Raw genomic sequence first — 19,382 nt, 5'->3', positions numbered from 1 at the left:
GAAAAGAACCTAACATTTAAATCATACTTGTATTTCTAACGAAATGGGACAATATTAGCTAAAAATATGATTTTTAGGTAATCCTAAGATTACACTGACCAGTGCCATCCCTGACCATTATCCTTAAAGATCCAAAGATGACTGAAGAAAGTTATAAAACACACAGCATGAGACCTGAGCACAGAATGATATTCTAGATTCAGCTACAGATAAGTCCTTATTAGAGTTAAATATTATTAAATATTAAATATCCCACAATTAAGTTTGATGTTAATAACATAAATTTGGTCCAGTAGAGAAATACACAATTATTAAGTATAAAGAAAATAGGACCTATTAAAAAAAAGAAAAAGAAAATAGGACCTATAAAGAAAGATAAAAGAACTGGACTCCTTTTGTACAAAGTTACAAGTTTTTTTGTTTGCTTACATTTTGTTGCTTTGATACTCTGTTTGATTTTAGTTCCTTTTCCTTATAACACTTTTTAAAAGTACAGAATGGCACTTTATAAAAGTAAATTAAAACTCTTAAAAAAATAAAATAAAATAAAACTCTTGACTCAAGGAATTTCGACCCCAAGTACACACTAGTCTCTCAAAAGAATGGCTGCTGGACTTGGAGGGTACTATGCTAAGTGAAATAAGTCAGACAGAGAACTATAAATACTGTATGATATCACTTGTATGTGGAATCTAAAAAACACAACAAACTACTGAAGATAACAAAGAAGGGTGGTGGGAATTAAAAAATAGGATAGCTGCTGTTGCTGATTATACCTAAAGAGACCATGGGGACATCAGAAGGGCAGATGTGATGAAGTACATCTATACAAGACAAAGGACCAGCAATAGAAGTGTGGAGACCTGTAGTACATACATAAGGCCTAAGTCAGGTCACCAGAATATACATCACTGTGTACCTTGCTCTCTAAGATATGACCTTCCAGGTTTACCATGCTTTCCAAGATGTGATTTTCCAGACTGATGCAAAAATATAATTAACTGGCGATGGTTTTTCAAAAGGATTAACTGAAGAGGCCCTTAATATTATATAAACTCTCTTATACATTTAAAATTTTTTGATTTATAAAAATTTTGTACTTACATTTGGGGATACGTAATACAGAATAGAAAACAACAATACAAGTATGTATAAGGAAAACAACCCTGTTCAATAAGGTGAACAAACCTAACAACTGAGCTTGTTAACCTAAAAATACAGCCAGTTATTTTACCAGCAAGATGGGTTTATTCAGGAATAACAAAGAACTGCAATTCGGGTCAAACAGGCTATAGTAAAAGCCACAGGCAAGTCCCACAAATGAAGGAGTAAAAAGGAGGAAGCTGGAGTTCTGAACAAAATTCCATGGAGGAAAGCAAGAATTCAGGGTGATGAGGGGTTCTCACTGGCTTAGTAGCTGGGGTAGTCAGTTTCTCCTAGGAGAGGCAATATACATCATTCCTGTTTGTAACTGACAGTCCTTCCTGTTATTGACCTAGAGTGGTACTGCATGAGAGCCGCCCCCCTCCCCCCACCCTTTCTGGCCTCTCAACTCCATTTTAAAGAAGGTTTCCCTTTATTAATTTTCACAAGCTCAATACCAATAGAGGCATGGAGTAAACTGGAATAATATTCAGAAGAACCTTCTGGTGAGAATAATTATATTCTATAACACGCTGAAGTACTAAGAGGGGTTCTGGAGACATCTGCTCTAAAAAAAGTCAAGTCTTTTTCTTTTATATGTATTTCTGAGCAGAATCAGATCTTTAGACCTATAAACCTAAACAAAAGCAATGTTGTTAGTCTCAACCCACATATTTCTGGTAGAAGAGACTTTGGAAAGGTACTCATTTAACCACTAGCAGGTTAGCATTTTATTGAGACTATCAACATCTTTAACAATGAAACGACACATGTTATTGCAAATAGGGAATAAGGCAGCTTCCCCAGGAATCTCTGAGAGGCAACTCAAGAACAAAAACTCATAGTTATCTTTTATATCTGGCACAGAAAAACATATCATATTCATATGGTATTTAAATAATTGCCAGTTTGGCCTAATCAACAAACTTTGGTAATAGTGTCTCTTGATAAGTATAGATTGGACCTCCCTTTCGATCCAGAAAGTATCCTAGCCCCATTCTAAAAGCAGACATCAGAGCTTGGCTGCGACAGTAAGAAAGGGAGAGAGGCGAGTACAAATGAGCCTGAAAATTCATAATTCAACTTCATGCTGAGTGAGCTCCTTGATTCTGTTCATGCAATGATCAACAGCATTAATAAGTAAAGGGATCCAACTATCTTCTGGCGGTGGGGTCACATGACTTGCTCTGCAAATGGAATGGGAAAACCAGAAGTTAAATTTATTATACTGTCAAGGAAAAACCTATCCTCAAAAGGGAGCACAGGGAAAATTACAGTAAGAAAAGGCAAGTTTCTCTGCAGAAATACAGCTGCTCCACAGGTAAAGTTGAAAGAAAACACTACACTCACCTTCTACTCCTCGAAATGGGAGTTTGGGAGTTGAGAATGGCTATATAGGCTTATTCTCAAAAAGCTATTTGGGGATAAGTCTTCATACTCACTTTGTAATTTCAAGTGCCTTCTTTAAAACGGATACAAGTTTTGCACACTAGAAAAAAACAAGAGAAGTTACTCACCCTGAGCCCCACCATAAAAAGGAAAGGAGGGAAAAATAGGGGGTGGGGGGGAAGGAGAGCTAAAATATTTTAATACTCAAGTAATAAAAAGTCATTGTTAAAAAGTCATTAAGTATTATTACTTAATACTCAAGTAATAAAAAATCCATTGGAGAAAACAGTGAAAAACAAAAATGTTGATTAGATTAGGGTGGTGGGATCATGGATTCTTCTCTATTTAGCAAAATCTTATTAATACTGTTGCTATAACATCTTTTTTTTTAAAATAAACTTATTTATCTACTTTTGGCTGCATTGGGTCTTCCGTTGCTGCGCCGGCTTTCTCTAGTTGCGGTGAGCAGAGGCTAGTCTTCATTGTGGTGTGCAGTCTTCTCATTGCAGTGGCTTCTTTTGTTGTAGAGCACGGGCTCTAGGCACGCAGGCTTCAGTAGTTGTGCCATGTGAGCTCAGTAGTTGTGGCTCGCAGGCTCTAGGGCGCAGGCTCAGTAGCTGTGGCGCTCGGGCTTAGTTGCTCTGCGGCATGTGGGATGTTCCCAGACCAGGGCTTGAACCCGTGTTCCCTGCATTCGCATGTGGATTCTTAACCACTGCACCACCAGGGAAGCCAGCTATAACATCTTTGTAAGTTTTTCTATATTTAAAATATTTTTTAATTAAAGAAAACAGAAAAAGGAAGAATATAACCTGAATTTGTCCCAATTGCTGATAGCTCAGGATATATAATAGCAGAAACAACTGGATTTTTTTTTTTTTTGGCTGCATTGGGTCTTCCTTGCTGCACAGGCTTTCTTTAGTTGCAGTGAGCGGGGGATACTCTTCACTGTGGTGCGCAGGTTTCTCACTGCAGTGGCTTCTCTTGTTGTGGAGCATGGACTCCAGGTGCGTGGGCTTCAGGTGGTCACAAAGCACCAAGCTGATTTCCCTGTGCTATGTGGCTGCTTCCCACTACCTATCTATTTTATGTTTGGTAATGTATATATGACCATTGCACTCTCACTTTGTCACAGCTTACCCTTCCCCCTCCCCATATCATCAAGTCCGTTCTCTAGTAGTAGGTCTGTGTCTTTATTCCTGTCTTACCCCTAGGTTCTTCATGACATTTTTTTTTCTTGGATTCCATATATATGTGTTACCACACGGTATTTGTCTTTCTTTTTCTGACTTCACACTGTATGAAAGACTCTAGGTCCATCCACCTCACCACAAATAACTCAATTTCGTTTCTTTTTAAGGCTGAGTAATATTCCATTGTATATATGTGCCACATCTTCTTTATCCATTCATCCAATGATGGACACTTAGGTTGTTTCCATCTCCTAGCTATTGTAAATAGAGCTGCAATGAACATTTTGGTACATGACTCTTTTTGAATTATGGTTTTCTCAGGGTATATGCCCAATAGTGGGATTGCTGGGTCATATGGTAGTTCTATTTGTAGTTTTTTAAATTAATTAATTAATTAATTAATTTTTGCTGTGTTGGGTCTTCGTTTCTGTAGGAGGGCTTTCTCTAATTGTGGCAAGCAGGGGCCACTCTTCATCGCAATGTGCGGGCCTCTCACTATTGTGGCCTCTCGTTGCGGAGCACAGGCTCCAGACGCGCAGGCTCAGTAGTTGTGGCTCATGGGCCCAGTTGCTCCGTGACATGTCGGATCTTCCCAGACCAGGGCTCAAACCCATGTTCCCTGCATTAGCAGGAAGATTCTCAACCACTGCGCCACCAGGAAAGCCCCTATTTGTAGTTTTTTAAGGACCTCCATACTGTTCTTCACAGTGGCTGTACCAATTCACATTCCCACCAGCAGTGCAAGAGTGTTCCCTTTTCTCCACACCCTCTCCAGCATTTGTTTCTAGATTTTTTGATGATGGCCATTCTGACTGGTGTGAGATGATATCTCATTGTAGTTTTGATTTGCATTTCTCTAATGATTAGTGATGTTGAGCATTCTTTCATGTGTTTGTTGGCAATCTGTATATCTTCTTTGGAGAAATGTCTATTTAGGTCTTCTGCCCATTTTTGGATTGGGTTGTTTGTTTTTTTGTTATTGAGCTGCATGAGCTGCTTGTAAATTTTGGAGATTAATCCTTTGTCAGTTGCTTCATTTGCAAATATCTTCTCCCATTCTGAGGGTTGTCTTTTGGTCTTGTTTATGGCTTCCTTTGCTGTGCAAAAGCTTTGAAGTTTCATTAGGTCCCATTTATTATTTTTGTTTTTCTTTCCATTTCTCTAGGAGGTGGGTCAAAAAGGATCTTGCTGTGATTTGTGTCATAGAGTGTTCTGCCTGTGTTTTCCTCTGAGAGTTTGATAGTTTCTGGCCTTACATTTAGGTCTTTAATCCATCTTGAGCTTATTTTTGTGTATGGTGTTAGGATTGTTCTAATCTCATACTTTTATATGTACCTGTCCAGTTTTCCCAGCACCACTTATTGAAGAGGCTGTCCTTTCTCCACTGTACATTCCTGCCTCCTTTATCAAAGATAAGGTGACCATATGTGCGTGGGTTTATCTCTGGGCTTTCTATCCTGTTCCACTGAACTATATTTCTGTTTTTGTGCCAGTACCATACTGTCTTGATTACTGTAGCTTTGTAGTATACGCTGAACACAGGGAGCCTGATTCCTCCAGCTCGTTTTTCGTTGTCAAGATTGCTTTGGCTATTCGGGGTCTTTTGTGTTTCCATACAAATTGTGAAATTTTTTGTTCTAGTTCTGTGAAAAATGCCAGTGGTAGTTTGATAGGGATTGCATTGAATTTGTAGATTGCTTTGGGTAGTAGAGTCATTTTCACAATGTTGATTCTTCCAATCCAAGAACATGGTATATCTCTCCATCTGTTTGTATCATCTTTAATTTCTTTCATCCGTGTTTTATAATTTTCTGCATACAGGTTTTTTGTCTCCTTAGGTAGGTTTATTCATAGATATTTTATTCTTTTTGTTGCAATGGTAAATGGGAGTGTTTTCTTGATTTCACTTTCAGATTTTTCATCATTAGTGTATAGGAAGGCCACAGATTTCTGTGCACTAATTTTGTATCCTGCAACTTTACCAAATTCATTGATTGGCTCTAGTAGTTTTCTGGTAGCACCTTTAGGATTCTCTATGTATAGTATCATGTCATCTGCAAACAGTGACATGCTTTACTTCTTTTTTGATTTGGATTCGATTTGGATTCCTTTTACTTCCTTTTCTTCTCTGATTCCAAAACTATGTTGAATAAGAGTGGTGAGAGTGGGCAACCTTGTCTTGTTCCTGATCTTAGTGGAAATGGTTTCAGTTTTTCACCACTGAGGACGATGTTGGCTGTGGGTTTGTCATATATGGCCTTTACTATGTTGAGGAAAGTTCCGTCTATGCCTACTTTCTGCAGGGTTTTTATCATAAATGGGTGTTGAATTTTGTCGAAAGCTTTCTCTGCATCTATTGAGATGATCATATGGTTTCTCTCCTTCAATTTGTTAATATGGTGTATCACGTTGAATGATTTGCGTATGTTGAAGAATACTTGCATTCCTGAGATAAACCTCAGTTTATAATGGTCTATGATCCTTTTAATGTGCTGTTGGATTCTGTTTGCTAGTATTTTGTTGAGGATTCTTGCATCTATGTTCATCAGTGACACTGGCCTGTAGTTTTCTTTCTTTGTGACATCCTTGTCTGGTTTTGGTATCAGGGTGATGGTGGCCTCATAGAATGAGTTTGGGAGTGTTCCTCCCTCTGCTATATTTTGGAAGAGTTTGAGAAGGGTAGGTGTTAGCTCTTCTCTAAATGTTTGATAGAATTCGCCTGTGAAGCCATCTGGTCCTGGGCTTTTGTTTGTTGAAGATTTTTAATCACAGTTGCAATTTCAGTGCTTGTGATTGGTCTGTTCATATTTTCTATTTCTTCCTGATTCAGTCTTGGCAGGTTGTGCATTTCTAAGAATTTGTCCATTTCTTCCAGGTTGTCCATTTTATTGGCATAGAGTTGCTTGTAGTAATCTCTCATGATCTTTTGTATTTCTGCAGTGTCATTAGTTACTTCTCCTTTTTCATTTCTAAATCTACTGATTTGAGTCTTCTCCCTTTTTTTCTTGATGAGTCTGGCTAATGGTTTATCAATTTTGTTTAGGTTCTCAAAGAACCAGCTTTTAGTTTTATTGATCCTTGCTTCGTTTCCTTCATTTCTTTTTCATTTATTTCTGTTCTGATCTTTATGATTTCTTTCCTTCTGCTAACTTTGGGGGGTTTTTGTTCTTCTTTCTCTAATTGTGTTAGGTGCAAGGTTACATTGTTTATTCGAGATGTTTCCTGTTTCTTAAGGTAGGATTGTATTGCTATAAACTTCCCTCTTTGAACTACTTTTGCTGCATCCCATAGGTTTTGGGTCGTCGTGTCTCCACTGTCATTTGTTTCTAGGTATTTTTTGATTTCCTCTTTGATATCTTCAGTGATCACTTCGTTATTAAGCAGTGTATTGTTTAGCCTCCATGTGTATTTTTTACAGTTCTTTTTCTGTAATTGATATCTAGTCTCATGGCGTTGTGGTCAGAAAAGATACTTGATACAATTTCAATTTTCTTAAATTTACCAAGGGTTGATTTGTGACCCAAGATATTATCTATTCTGGAGAACGTTCCATGAGCACTTGAGAAAAACGTGTATTCTGTTGTTTTTGGATGGAATGTCCTATAAATATCAATTAAGTCCATCTTGTTTAATGTATAATTTAAAGCTTGTGTTTCCTTATTTATTTTCATTTTGGATGATCTGTCCATGGGTGAAAGTGGGGTGTTAAAGTCCCCTACTATGAATGTGTTACTGTCGATTTCCCCTTTTATGGCTGTTAGTATTTGCCTTATGTATTGAGGTGCTCCTATGTTGGGTGCATAAATATTTACAATTGTTATATCTTCTTATTGGATCGATCCCTTGATCATTATGTACTGTCCTTCTTTCTTATAATAGTCTTTGTTTTAAAGTCTATTTTGTCTGATACGACAATTGCTACTCCAGCTTTCTTTTGGTTTCCATTTGCATGGAATATCTTTTTCCATCCCCTTACTTTGTCTGTATGTGTCTCTAGGTCTGAAGTGAGTCTCTTGTAGACAGCATATATATGGTCTTGTTTTTGTATCCATTTAGCCAATCTGTGTCTTTTGGTGGGAGCATTTAGCCCATTTACATTTAAGGTAATTATCGATATGTATGTTCCTATTACCATTTTCTTAATTGTTTTGGGTTCGTTATTGTAGGTCTTTTCCTTCTCTTGTGTTTCTTGCCTAGAGAAGTTCCTTTAGCATTTGTTGTAAAGCTGGTTTGGTGGTGGTGAACTCTCTCAGCTTTTGCTTGTCTGTAAAGGTTTTAATTTCTCCATCAAACCTGAATGAGATCCTTGCTGGGTAGAGTAATCTTGGTTGCAGGTTTTTCTTCTTCATCACTTTAAATATTTCCTGCCAGTCCCTTCTGGCTTGCAGAGTTTCTGCTGAAAGATCAGCTCTTAACCTTATGGGGATTCCCTTGTGTGTTATTTATTTTCCCTTACTGCTTTTAATATGTTTTCTTTGTATTTAATTTTTGACAGTTTGATTAATATGTGTCTTGGCGTTAATCCTGTGCCTTGGATTTATCCTGTATGGGACTCTCTGTGCTTCCTGGACTTGATTAACTATTTCCTTTCCCATATTAGGGAAGTTTTCAACTATAATCTCTTCAAATATTTTCTCAGTCCCTTTCTTTTTCTCTTCTTCTTCTGGAACCCCTATAATTCGAATGTTGGTGCGTTTAATGTTGTCCCAGAGGTCTCTGAGACTGTCCTCAGTTCTTTTCATTCTCTTTTCTTTATTCTGCTCTGCAGTAGTTATTTCCACTATTTTATCTTCCAGGTCACTTATCCGTTCTTCTGCCTCAGTTATTCTGCTATCGATCCCATCTAGAGTATTTTTCATTTCCTTTATTGTGTTGTTCATCGTTGCTTTTTCATCTTTACTTCTTGTAGGTCCTTGTTGAATGTTTCTTGCATTTTCTCTATTCTATTTCCAAGATTGTGGATCATTTTTAGTATCATTATTCTGAATTCTTTTTCAGGTAGACTGCCTATTTCCTCTTCATTTGTTAGGTCTGGTGGGTTTTTATCTTGCTCCTTCATCTGTGGTGTGTTTTTCTGTCTTCTCATTTTGCTTTTCTTACTGTGTTTGGGGTCTCCTTTCTGCAGGCTGCAGGTTCATAGTTCCCATTGTTTTTGGTGTCTGTCCCCAGTGGCTAAAGTTGGTTCAGTGGCTTGTGTATGCTTCCTGGTGGAGGGGACTACTGCCTGTGTTCTGGTGGATGAGGCTAGATCTTGCCTTTCTGGTGGGCAGGTCCACGTCTGGTGGTGTGTTTTGGGGTGTCTGTGGACTTATTATGATTTTAGGCAGCCTCTCTGCTAATGGGTGGGGTTGTGTTCCCTTTTGCTAGTTGTTTGGCATAGGGTGTCCAGCACTCTAGCTTGCTGGTCGTTGAGTGAAGCTGGGTGCTGGTGTTGAGATGGAGATCTCTGGGAGATTTTTGCCGTTTGATATTATGTGGAGCTGGGAGGTCTCCTGTGGACCAGTGTCCTGAAATTGGCTCTCCCATCTCGGAGGCACAGCACTGACTCCTGGCTGAGGCACCAAGAGCCTGTCATCCACATGGCTCAGAATAAAAGGGAGAAAAAGTAAGAAAGAAGAGAAAAGAAAAGAAAAGAAAGAAAGACGGTAAAATAAAATAACGATAAAATAAAATAATTAAAATAAAAAATAATTAAGAAAAAATTTTTTTTAAAAAGTAACAATACAAACAAAAAAAACCGGACGGATAGAACCCTAGGACAAATGGTGAAAGCAAAGCTATACAGACAAAATCTCACACAGAAGCATACACATACACACTCGCAAAAAGAGGAAAAGGGGAAAAAATAATAAATCTTGCTCTCAAAGTCCACCTCCTCAATTTGGGATGACTCGTTGTCTATTCATGTATTCCACAGATGCAGGGTACATCGAGTTGATTGCGGAAATTTAATCCGCTGCTCCTGAGGCTACTGGGAGAGATTTCCCTTTCTCTTCTTTGTTCGCACAGCTACCGGGGCTCAGCTTTGGATTTGGCCCCGCCTCTGCGTGTAGGTCGCTGGAGGGCGTCTGTTCTTTGCTCAGACAGGACAGGGTTAAAGGAGCCGCTGATTCAGGGGCTCTGGCTCACTCAGGCCGGGGGGAGGGAGGGGTACGGATGCGGGGCGACCCTGAGGCAGCAGAGGCCGGCGTGATGTTGCACCAGCCTGAGGTGCACCATACGTTCTCCCGGGGAAGTTGTCCCTGGATCCTGGCACCCTGGCAATGGCGGGCTACATAGGCTCCCCGTAAGGGAGGTGTGGAGAGTGACCTGTGCTCGCACATAGGCTTCTTGGTGGCGGCAGCAGCAGCCTTAGCATCTCATGCCCGTCTTTGGGGTCCCCGCTGATAGCCGCGGCTCTCACCTGTCTCTGGAGCTCCTTTAAGCAGCACTGGTAATCCCCTCTCCTCATGCACCAGGAAACAAAGAGGGAAGAAAAAGTTTCTTGCCTCTTCGGCAGGTCCAGAGTTTTCCCCGGACTCCCTCCTGGCCAGCCGTGGTGCACTGACCCCTTCAGGCTGTGCTCACGCCCCCAGTCCTCTCCCTGAGATCCAACCGAAGCCCGAGCCTCAGCTCCCAGCCCCGCCCGCCCCGGCAGGTGAGCAGAGAAGCCTCTCGGGCTGGTGAGTGCCGGTCGGCACCGATCCTCTGTGCAGGAATCTCTCTGCTTTGCCCTCCGCACCCCTGTTGCTGCGCTCTCCTCCGTGGCTCCGAAGCTCCCCGCCTCTGCCACCCGCAGTCTCCATCCGCGAAGGGGCTTCTAGTGTGTGGAAACCTTTCCTCCTTCACAGCTCCCTCCCACTGGTGCAGGTCCCATCCCTATTCTTTTGTCTCTGTTTATTCTTTTTTCTTTTGCCCTACCCAGGTACGTGGGGTGTTTCTTGCCTTTTGGGAGGTCTGAGGTCTTCTGCCAGCATTCAGTAGGTGTTCTGTAGGAGTTGTTCCACGTGTAGATGTATTTCTGGTGTATCTGTGGGGAAGAAGGTGATCTCCACGTCTTACTCTTCCGCCATCTTCCTCCGACTTCTGGCAGGTGGATTCTTAACCACTGCATCATCAGGGAAGCCCCTGGATTTTTTTTTTTTTAATTTACTTACAGAATTTTAGGAATACCAATAACAAGATAACATGAGGATGTATGTATGCTTCCAATACACTGTGCATTCCTTAAAATTTTATTTGGGCTAACTGACAAGGCATATTGCTAAAGATGTTTATTTCTTACGAAGTCAACTTTTAAAAAAGTGTATGTGGAAAAAAAAAAAGTTAATGCCTGAAAGGATCCTATTGTACTCCAAGGTGTTTGCACATTGTGAAGATACATTTGATCACTCTAATTTCCACTATCTAATTTACCAAATATTATTAGGATTGATACATCTGATGGTAAAATATAAGCCACTGGCTGTTTTGCTTCTCTTTCCAATAAAATGAGACATAAGAACTTGAAGTTTATAAAAATAAGAGAATAGAACTCTAGCACAGGACCCAGGACTTGAAAGAATACAATAAAATCAGATTTTTATAAAGAGCTTAACCCTTGTGGTTAAATTACACAATGTGTTGATATTAAAACGGAGTATGTTTCTGAAACACCTATTTTGGCCTATATAGGAAATTAGAAACTTGTGACTTCAGGTTGAAAGAATCCTAAAACACTGTAGTAATTAAGACTTTCTTTTCACGGGAAAACCCAAAGATTTTCCACAGTCTTTGGGTTTTTCTAAATGATTACCCAAGTGGTTATGGAAGAGAGTACTACCAGAGCTCGTGGCTATTAGAATTCAAATTCAGCTTGATAAAGGTCAAGCACAAACACATCGTGACATTACTGTTGTACTTGCATCCAAGTGTAACAAATAAACATATTCCCTATAGCTTAAAGGAAATACTAGTGATTACTGAAATTCTACCAATTAGGTCTGTAGCTATTCTCTCAAAGCCAGTACTTACATTGATTCGCACAGTCGGATGGCACACGGGTGGGTATATGCTCAGAGCCAAATCATCCACACTTAAGGGGAGAAAGCAAAAATAACCATTAACAGAGAAGGAAGAAAGCTCAGCTAGGTGGTCTCCAGTACACAAGTAAGGATGTGACTAGTGAAAAAATGACTCCCAGAAATGCGTATCAGTTCCTTAAATTGGGCAACCAATAAATAACCAATTCAACTGGTATTTACGGAATACATACATACCCTGTTTCACTAGGAAGCTGGGGGGAAAACCTCCCTTGACCAGTAGGATGGGACATAATTAATTTAGTTAAAAATGTGAGGATCTGAAACCATAAATTTAATAACTAACACAGGCAGGGTTCATCCCTGAATGCCACTAAAGTGGGCACCACTTTAACCAAGCAATCAAGTTATTACTATACCACCAATAATGGGACAAACTAACACCATGTGCCTCCCCGATATGATATGATACAATGAAAAGCACAAAACACTCAACTATGTGATATTCTTGCCAAAAAGTGTTTAACCTGAAATATAATTATGAGAAAACGATCAGATAAATCCAGATTGTTGGATATTCTACATGGCAACTGACCTGGATTCTTTAAAAATGTCAATGTTAAAAAAATACGTTAAAAAAAATAGTCAATGTCAAAAGAAACTAAAAAGGACAGGGACTGTTGTAGTTGCAAGACACCAAAGAGAAGACAACCAAATGTGGTATGACACCTTGACGGAATCCTGAATTTAAAAAAAAAAAGCTATAAAAGACATTGTAGAGACAACTGGGGAAATCTGAATATTAGATAACATTATTATAAATTTCTTAAATGTAATATTAAGAGTAAGAATGTTTGTTTTTAGGAGATACACACTGAAATATTTAGGGGTGAAATGTCATTAAAGTCTGCAACTTACTCTCAAACGGTTCAGGGATAAAAATGGCACATCTACTTCAATTTTTAAAAAGCTACCTCTAATTATAGAGAAATAAACCAATAGAGAAAAAATTGTGAACAATAGGTGAATCTAGATGGAGGTAGAGGTACTCACTGCAATACTTTTTCAACCTTCCTGTAGGTTTGAAAATTTTCAAAATAAAAAGGTGGGGAAAAACCTTGGGTTGACGGCACAAGTTGACATCAGAATGCTGCTGCTCAGAGGTTTTGAGTGGAGATCACGCTTACCTAGGGCTGATCTCATCAGAAATGTCCACAATGTCATCCAGCTGAGCCACCTGATCCTTCTTCCCATTCTCTGCCACTGAGAGCCGGATTTTCTTCAGGCAGGCTTTGGATGCTCTCACCAGTGCAAGGCATGGGATTATGAGCTCCTGATCTTCCTCTGACCAATATGAGTCCCGATTGCTTGGACATCCCAATATATCCTCCTCATCACCGTGGTTGTCAGAGTTGTCCTCCTCAATGTCACTCAAGAGGCCATAGTAAGGGTCACATTCTTCCACAGCCTAAGGCACACCATGATACATGTGAATGCCAAAAAAATAAAAAGGTGTTGTACTTTCAGCATCATGTCCGAGTTGTCCCCAAACTTTAGCCTACTACTTCCCTAATGGCTACACAGTTGAATTACTTCATAAACCCTCTTCTGACTCTCCTAGTGCAGCAGTGGAACAGAGGGGAATGGTACTAAATCACACACCAGCACGGGGTGGGAGATAGGAGATGGAGGACAGGAGTGAGGATGGGACCTATTTGGTCGACGCTCAGCACATCTTCTCTCTTTATAACCGATCCTCATCTAGACACAGAGTTGCCTTCTGATGACCATCAAAGACAGAGGTCCCCTCACCTGCTCCATTTCCTCATGTGCATCCTTCACAAGATCCACACTCTTTGTCAGCACTGAAAGGGCTGCAGCTTTGTTATCTATGAGTGAAGAATTGGAAGTACTACAATTAGAGAAGAAACCCAACAATTCTCTTAAGTCTGCAAAAAGCAACAATGTTCCCATTTGAAAGGAGTGCCAAGGACAGTCAACAAGGGCAGCAGTTTAATGTAAAATTCTTCTCACATACATCCTCTGGGTATTCAGACAGGGGCTGAAAAGCTTTTTGTCATTCACCACAGGAAGAAATAAAATGGTCATATGATGTTTCTCATCATGGTCCTCTTGGATGACCACTGCTTTTGGCCTAGCAGGCTCTACCTCATAACTGCTTCAGTGTCCTCAAAATACTGCCCCTGGGGCAGGACCGGAAGAGGAAACCATGTCTTTCAACAAGAGACAGAGCCACAGCCAGAGAGTGTTTGAATTTAGAAGTTATGAGAACTAAAAAGACTGGCAAAAAGTATTAATACCTGTCTTTTCATGTTGGTGATAAACCAGATCTATTTCACTAAGCTCTTTATCTAAGTAAAAATACATATATACTACAAAAATGGCAGCTAGATATGAGAGGTCTATCTGCTTTGGCCAGCAGAGTCGATGTCCACTTTGCACTCTCACGCACCTCTTGGGATCCGAGGCACCTGTTGGCACGCCTCCCAGACACTGTTGTAGGAAATAAGGTTCTCAGGGCTGCAGAAAGGAATAAGGATGTATCAATAACCTAGGTTCCTGTTTCCTAAAAGGTCCTTCCTGCTGGTCATTATTCTCAGTTATCAGTAACTTTGCTGTTAAAATGAGTTTTTCCCCCCTCCCAGAAGCAAGGAACCCCATTAACCAATAACCCCAACTGTGGCATCACTACCTCTGAGTTGGAGTGATATAAAGCACTTCCACAAGCTGAGCCATGCCATCCACGATGTCCAGAGTGGCACTCCGTACCAGCTTTCGCAGGGTGATTCCTGTAGCCAAACCCAAAGACTAAGCAGCCTGGTTGTCACCAAAAATAAATTTAAAAAAAACCAGTGGCTTCTTGACAACTGTGGATAAAACACTTTAAGTTTAAACCACATGAGTAGCCCTGAAGATCCATGAGACATGTACTCATTTATAATTATAGCATGATTATAATCAAGGCATGCATATACAAGCAGGGCTGGAGGCCACTTAACCTATAAGGGAGCTCAGGAACAGCATGTGATGTAATACGGGTGGAGGAGCCTGGGGACTGCCTGGGCCTTGGGATGGGGCTGATATCCAACCAGCATCTGTGGCAGTTATAATGTTAGAGAGAGGGACGAGCCCGGGAGAATTAAAAATGTTAAGAGTCAAGCAAGGGCTTCCCTGGTGGCACAGTGGTTAAGAATCCGTCTGCCAGCGCAGGGGACACAGGTTCGAACCCTGGTCCGGGAAGATCCCACGTGCCGCGGAGCAACTAAGCCCGTGTGCCACAACTACTGAACCTATGCTCTAGAGCCCGTGAGCCACAACTACTGAACCTATGCTCTAGAGCCCGTGAGCCACAACTACTGAAGCCCGCATGCCTAGAGCCTGTGCTTCACAAAAAGAGAAGCCACCGCAATGAGAAGCCCATGCACCGTAACGAGGAGTGGCCCCCGCTCGCTGCAGGTAGAGAAAGCCCGCGCTCAGCAACAAAGACCCAATGCAGCCAAAAATAAATAAATAAAATTAATTTATGAAAAAAAAAAGAGTCAGGCAAGGCAGGGGAGATGGGAACACAGCATCTGAACCTTAGCACAAAGGCTTACTTATGGAGGTCACATATATTACATAACTACCTTTGACTGCACTTTATGGGAGAAAGTTACATTACATGCTCAAAATGAGGAAAAGGTAAAAGTTTCAGGATAGAAGCTGTCATAGTAGCAAAGATCTATTCCATAAACTGAATGCTTACGTGTATGGAGTGGCTTACCCTGATCCTTGGGAAGCGAATAGTAGACTGCAATAATTGCCTTGATGGAAGCATGGACTTGTTCAGAGAACTTCTGGGTTTCCTATGAGGTGATAAGCCAATTTCAGAAAGAAAAAAGGAAATGGATTAGATCAATGTGGTCAACCCATCTACTGTGGAAGAGAGCAGACATCTGTACAGCATCATCAAACATTTTCTGAAGTCCTATTATGCGTTAGGCCCTGGGCTATTCTCATAACATACCAGAGAGGAGTTAGCTGGATACCAGATACTGAGCAGACAACTGATTAAGACATGAAGAAACAGCAGGAAAAACTTATTCCTGATACTCTATATCCCAAGATATTTGTGATCTGTTTTGAGGTATTCACCATATCTTAGACCAGGAGTTGGCAAACTAGGGCCCAAGGGCCCAATCAGGCCCAATGCCAGGTTTTGTAAATAAAGTGTTACTGGGACACAGCCACACTTTTTTTTTTTTTTTTGGCTACATTGGGTCTTCATTGCCGTGCGCGGGTTTTCTCTAGTTGTGGCGAGCGGGGGCTACTCTTCATTGTGGTGAGTGGGCTTCTCATTGCGGTGGCTTCTCTTGTTGCGGAGCAAGGGCTCTAGGTTCGCAGGCTCAGTAGTTGTGGCGCACGGGCTTAGTTGCTCCGTGGCATGTGGGATCTTCCCGGACCAGGGCTCGAACCTGCATTGGTAGGCGGATTCTTAACCACTGCACCACCAGGGAAGTCCCAACACTCTTGATTTACATATTGTCTACAGCTGTGTTCACACTACAGGGGCAGAGTTGAGGTCTGCAAAGCCTAAAATGTATACTATCTGGCCCTTTACAGAAAAAGTTTGCCAACTCTATCTTAGGCCATTAACCAGTTGTCTGTCTCTCTGCCTCTGTGTGTGTCTCTGTCTCTTTCTAACAGAATCTCAGTATATCTAAAAGTAATTAGCATGGACTCTACAATGCTCAATGTTGACTATTTTTCTTCGAAGCAGTCACTGGCTTTCTCTTACCTTCTTTGTCCTCACTTCTCTGCTCAATTCTAAGCCAGCATTATGCAAAATGTGGTCCACAGATTGGTGCCAGTCCATAAATGGTCTGTTACCAGTCTGGGATGGATAAATACAATGACTGAGAGCACTTAGAAACTTTTAAGCCAATTTGACATTGTTTCAACATTCAAACATATAATTTCATAAAAATACCAAGCCATAAGAACTGGAATAAAAATAAAACAAAACAAAAAAAACCCCAAACATTCTTTAATAGAACTAATGTGCTGAGATCCTAAGAAAGCAATTGTGATTCAAATATATATAATTCAAATAAAACCATATTCTAATTTTTCATCAATGAGTAAAAAACCACTGTCCTGGGCATGTACAGAAAAGTAGTTCTATTCTTGCTCCTCATGGTATCTTACTAGCTGTGAATTTTAGCCACAAGTCCTAAGTGTATTTGGAAGAAAGGAGTCAGCACATAAGAAAAATAAGGTAACATTACTACTCCCTTTGAAATAAAGATTGACTTTCTTCAACAAACTTTTTTTTTTTTGCGGTACGCGGGCCTCTCACCGCTGTGGCCTCTCCCGTTGCGGAACACAGGCTCCGGACGCGCAGGCCCAGCGGCCATGGCCCACGGGCCCAGCCGCTCCGCGGCATGTGGGATCCCCCTGGACCGGGGCACGAACCCGCGTCCCCTGCATCGGCAGGCGGACTCCCAACCACTGCGCCACCAGGGAAGCCCCTTCAACAAACTTTTAAAGTACTTTCATACAATTCTCTTGTTTCCTCATCTCAGATCTCTGAGGTATGTAAGTGGAGAGAGTTTACTACTGTAGATGCAGCAAGAGAAGATTTTTTCATTTCAAAACATCTAGATATATAATTGAGAAAGAGAATGAAAGTATTGACTATGAAAATAAAATAAGGCAATGAATATGTCATTTTAAAACAAACTTACTCCCAAATTAAGTACACCTAGCTCTAGAAAAACTGAGCATAGAGCATACCTGGCCACAGCCAACAACATTTACTTTCAAGTATTTTATAATAAAGTTTTATAATAAAGCACAAATTCTTTGTTCTAGCAATTCCACTTCTGGGAATTTTTACCGATATATAGATATACACAAAGACTGTATTAGGCAATCTACCACAGTACTGTTTATAATATAATAGTTACCAACTGGAAACAACTTAAATGTCCACACAGTACTGGTTAGATAAATTATGGTTATGTCCACTCTGTTGAATACCATGCTGCCATTACAAAAAACTGAGCAACTTTATATATGCTCCCAAAAATCAATTTGCAAGCTATGTTGTTAGTTTTTTTTAAAAAGGTCCAGAAAAGTGTTTATGGTATCCTATTATTTGTGTAAAAAGAAGCAGGTATATATACGTAAGTGTGTATATGCATAGCATGTATATGGAATAATACAAAAGGAACAAGGGACAGGAGATATAAACTTTTTAGCACATTTAACTTTGATATCTTTTGAATTTTATACTGTCTACATTATTACTAATGTAAAAAATAATTCAATGTAAAAGAGTATTATGTAATATAACAAAAAAGGTGTAGCTTAGACATTAGATAGAACCTAATTTAAATCCTAGCTCCACTACTTATCCACCTTAACCTGAGCGTCTGAGCCTGCTTACTCATCTGTCAGATGGGGATCATGTATGTGAAAACACCTAGCAACTAGCAAGTGCTTTTTAAAAAAAATTATCAGAAGGGAAATAACCAGGATGAACTTCAGAATGAACCAATATTTAGAAGAGTTGCCCACCCCATGACAGCTACTGCATTTGGCAATTTGATCTTCAGAACAACCTGTAATGTGAGAACCACCATCTTACTTGACAGATGAGAAAATTAAATCCCCTGCTTTGAATGTAAAACGTGGAAAGAAAATGAGAGGATTCCTAAGGAATAACAAGGCATTACAAGAACTGTAGGAAAGTGAAGCCCACCTGTGGTGACGGCAGTGGAAGTCGAGAGAAGACTTCGGTCAGAGTCGTGGCTGCCCTTGACACTGCCATAGCTGCCTCACCTGGGAGGTGATAGAGGAGGAGGCGGGAGCCAATATGTTAGTGCAAAAAGGATAAGGCTCCAGCGGCTGCATGGACTTTGAAGATAACGCGTTCCCTCTCCACCCTTGCCGGCTAAGACGTCTCAAAAAAACAACCCCAAATCAGTGTTTTCTATCTCAATCTCAGAGGTGCCGAGGATGGGTAAGGCGAGGTATCCCCACAGACAGGATGGGGCGGGGGAAAGCAGGAAGGAAAGGGGTAGGGACGCTGCAAGAGATGAGAGATGGCAGCCTGCAACAGGAGAGGCACTCACGAAATCTCCTCCAAAAGGTTTCCCGATCAAACTCCTTGGTGGTCTCCCGGGCTTCGCCGACTAGTGGGCGCGGCGTGCGGGCCGGGCGGCCGCAAAAGAAAGAGCACAGGTAAGCGGAGTCACCTCCAGACCCCACCTCCTCCGCCCGGACCCCACCGCCGCCACGGCCTCGCCCCTTCCCACCCAAGCCCGCCCCGGCCGTCGGCGGGCCCCACTACGTCAGCTCACCCCGCACTCCAGGAAGGAGGAACCGCAGCTCCCCTGCTAGGTGCCGGAGCTGCTCCAAAGCCGGAGGCAGGGTGGAGTCTGCGGCTGCAGGTGCAGCTGCGCTCGCCATCTCAGCAGGACGCGAGGAGTCCGCGGACTAAGCCGCTGCGGGAGCCGCACTGCCGTGACCGCCCCACTTCCGGGCCGCGGGTTCGCTTCCGGCAACAACCCGCCCCGCCCCGCCCCTGCCCAGAGGCCCAGCCGCGCCTCCTTCCGCGCTCCAATGCGCGGCTACACCTCCTCGCGCCCCG

General features: G+C 41.4%; 1 protein-coding gene across 2 annotated transcripts; it reads right to left on the bottom strand.

Annotated features, from left to right (window-relative positions):
- Positions 1 to 1,067: 1,067 nt before the first annotated feature.
- CCNDBP1 (cyclin D1 binding protein 1) lies at positions 1,068 to 19,267 on the bottom strand. 2 transcript variants are annotated; one of them, XM_060168902.1, is made up of 11 exons: positions 19,093 to 19,267; positions 18,865 to 18,924; positions 18,492 to 18,571; positions 15,510 to 15,591; positions 14,439 to 14,535; positions 14,199 to 14,266; positions 13,538 to 13,614; positions 12,913 to 13,193; positions 11,718 to 11,778; positions 2,586 to 2,632; positions 1,068 to 2,330 (listed from the first exon to the last, which is right to left on the bottom strand). In XM_060168902.1, the coding sequence occupies exons 1-11, from the start codon at positions 19,199 to 19,201 to the stop codon at positions 2,216 to 2,218; spliced, it is 1,077 nt and encodes a 358-aa protein (XP_060024885.1). In that variant the 5' UTR covers positions 19,202 to 19,267; the 3' UTR covers positions 1,068 to 2,215. The 2 variants fall into 2 exon arrangements, with proteins under 2 accessions (XP_060024885.1, XP_060024874.1); XM_060168891.1 differs by lacking the exons at positions 1,068 to 2,330; positions 2,586 to 2,632 and adding an exon at positions 10,026 to 10,734.
- Between the last annotated feature and the right edge of the window lie 115 nt (positions 19,268 to 19,382).

The sequence above is a fragment of the Lagenorhynchus albirostris genome, chromosome 1 (genome assembly GCF_949774975.1).
Source record: "Lagenorhynchus albirostris chromosome 1, mLagAlb1.1, whole genome shotgun sequence".
Taxonomy (NCBI): domain Eukaryota; kingdom Metazoa; phylum Chordata; class Mammalia; order Artiodactyla; family Delphinidae; genus Lagenorhynchus; species Lagenorhynchus albirostris.
The sequence above is the reverse complement of the archived record's forward strand: the minus strand, read 5'-3'. Positions and strand labels throughout refer to the sequence as shown.

Excerpts from the sequence above, each read along its gene's own strand:
- CCNDBP1 (XM_060168891.1), bottom strand. The coding sequence starts at position 19,201 with ATGGCGAGCGCAGCTGCACCTGCAGCCGCAGACTCCACCCTGCCTCCG. Across the intron at positions 15,592-18,491 it reads TTCCACTGCCGTCACCACAG|GAAACCCAGAAGTTCTCTGA; the intron begins GTGGGCTTCACT and ends ATCACCTCATAG. Across the intron at positions 13,194-13,537 it reads CACATGAGGAAATGGAGCAG|GCTGTGGAAGAATGTGACCC; the intron begins GTGAGGGGACCT and ends GGTGTGCCTTAG.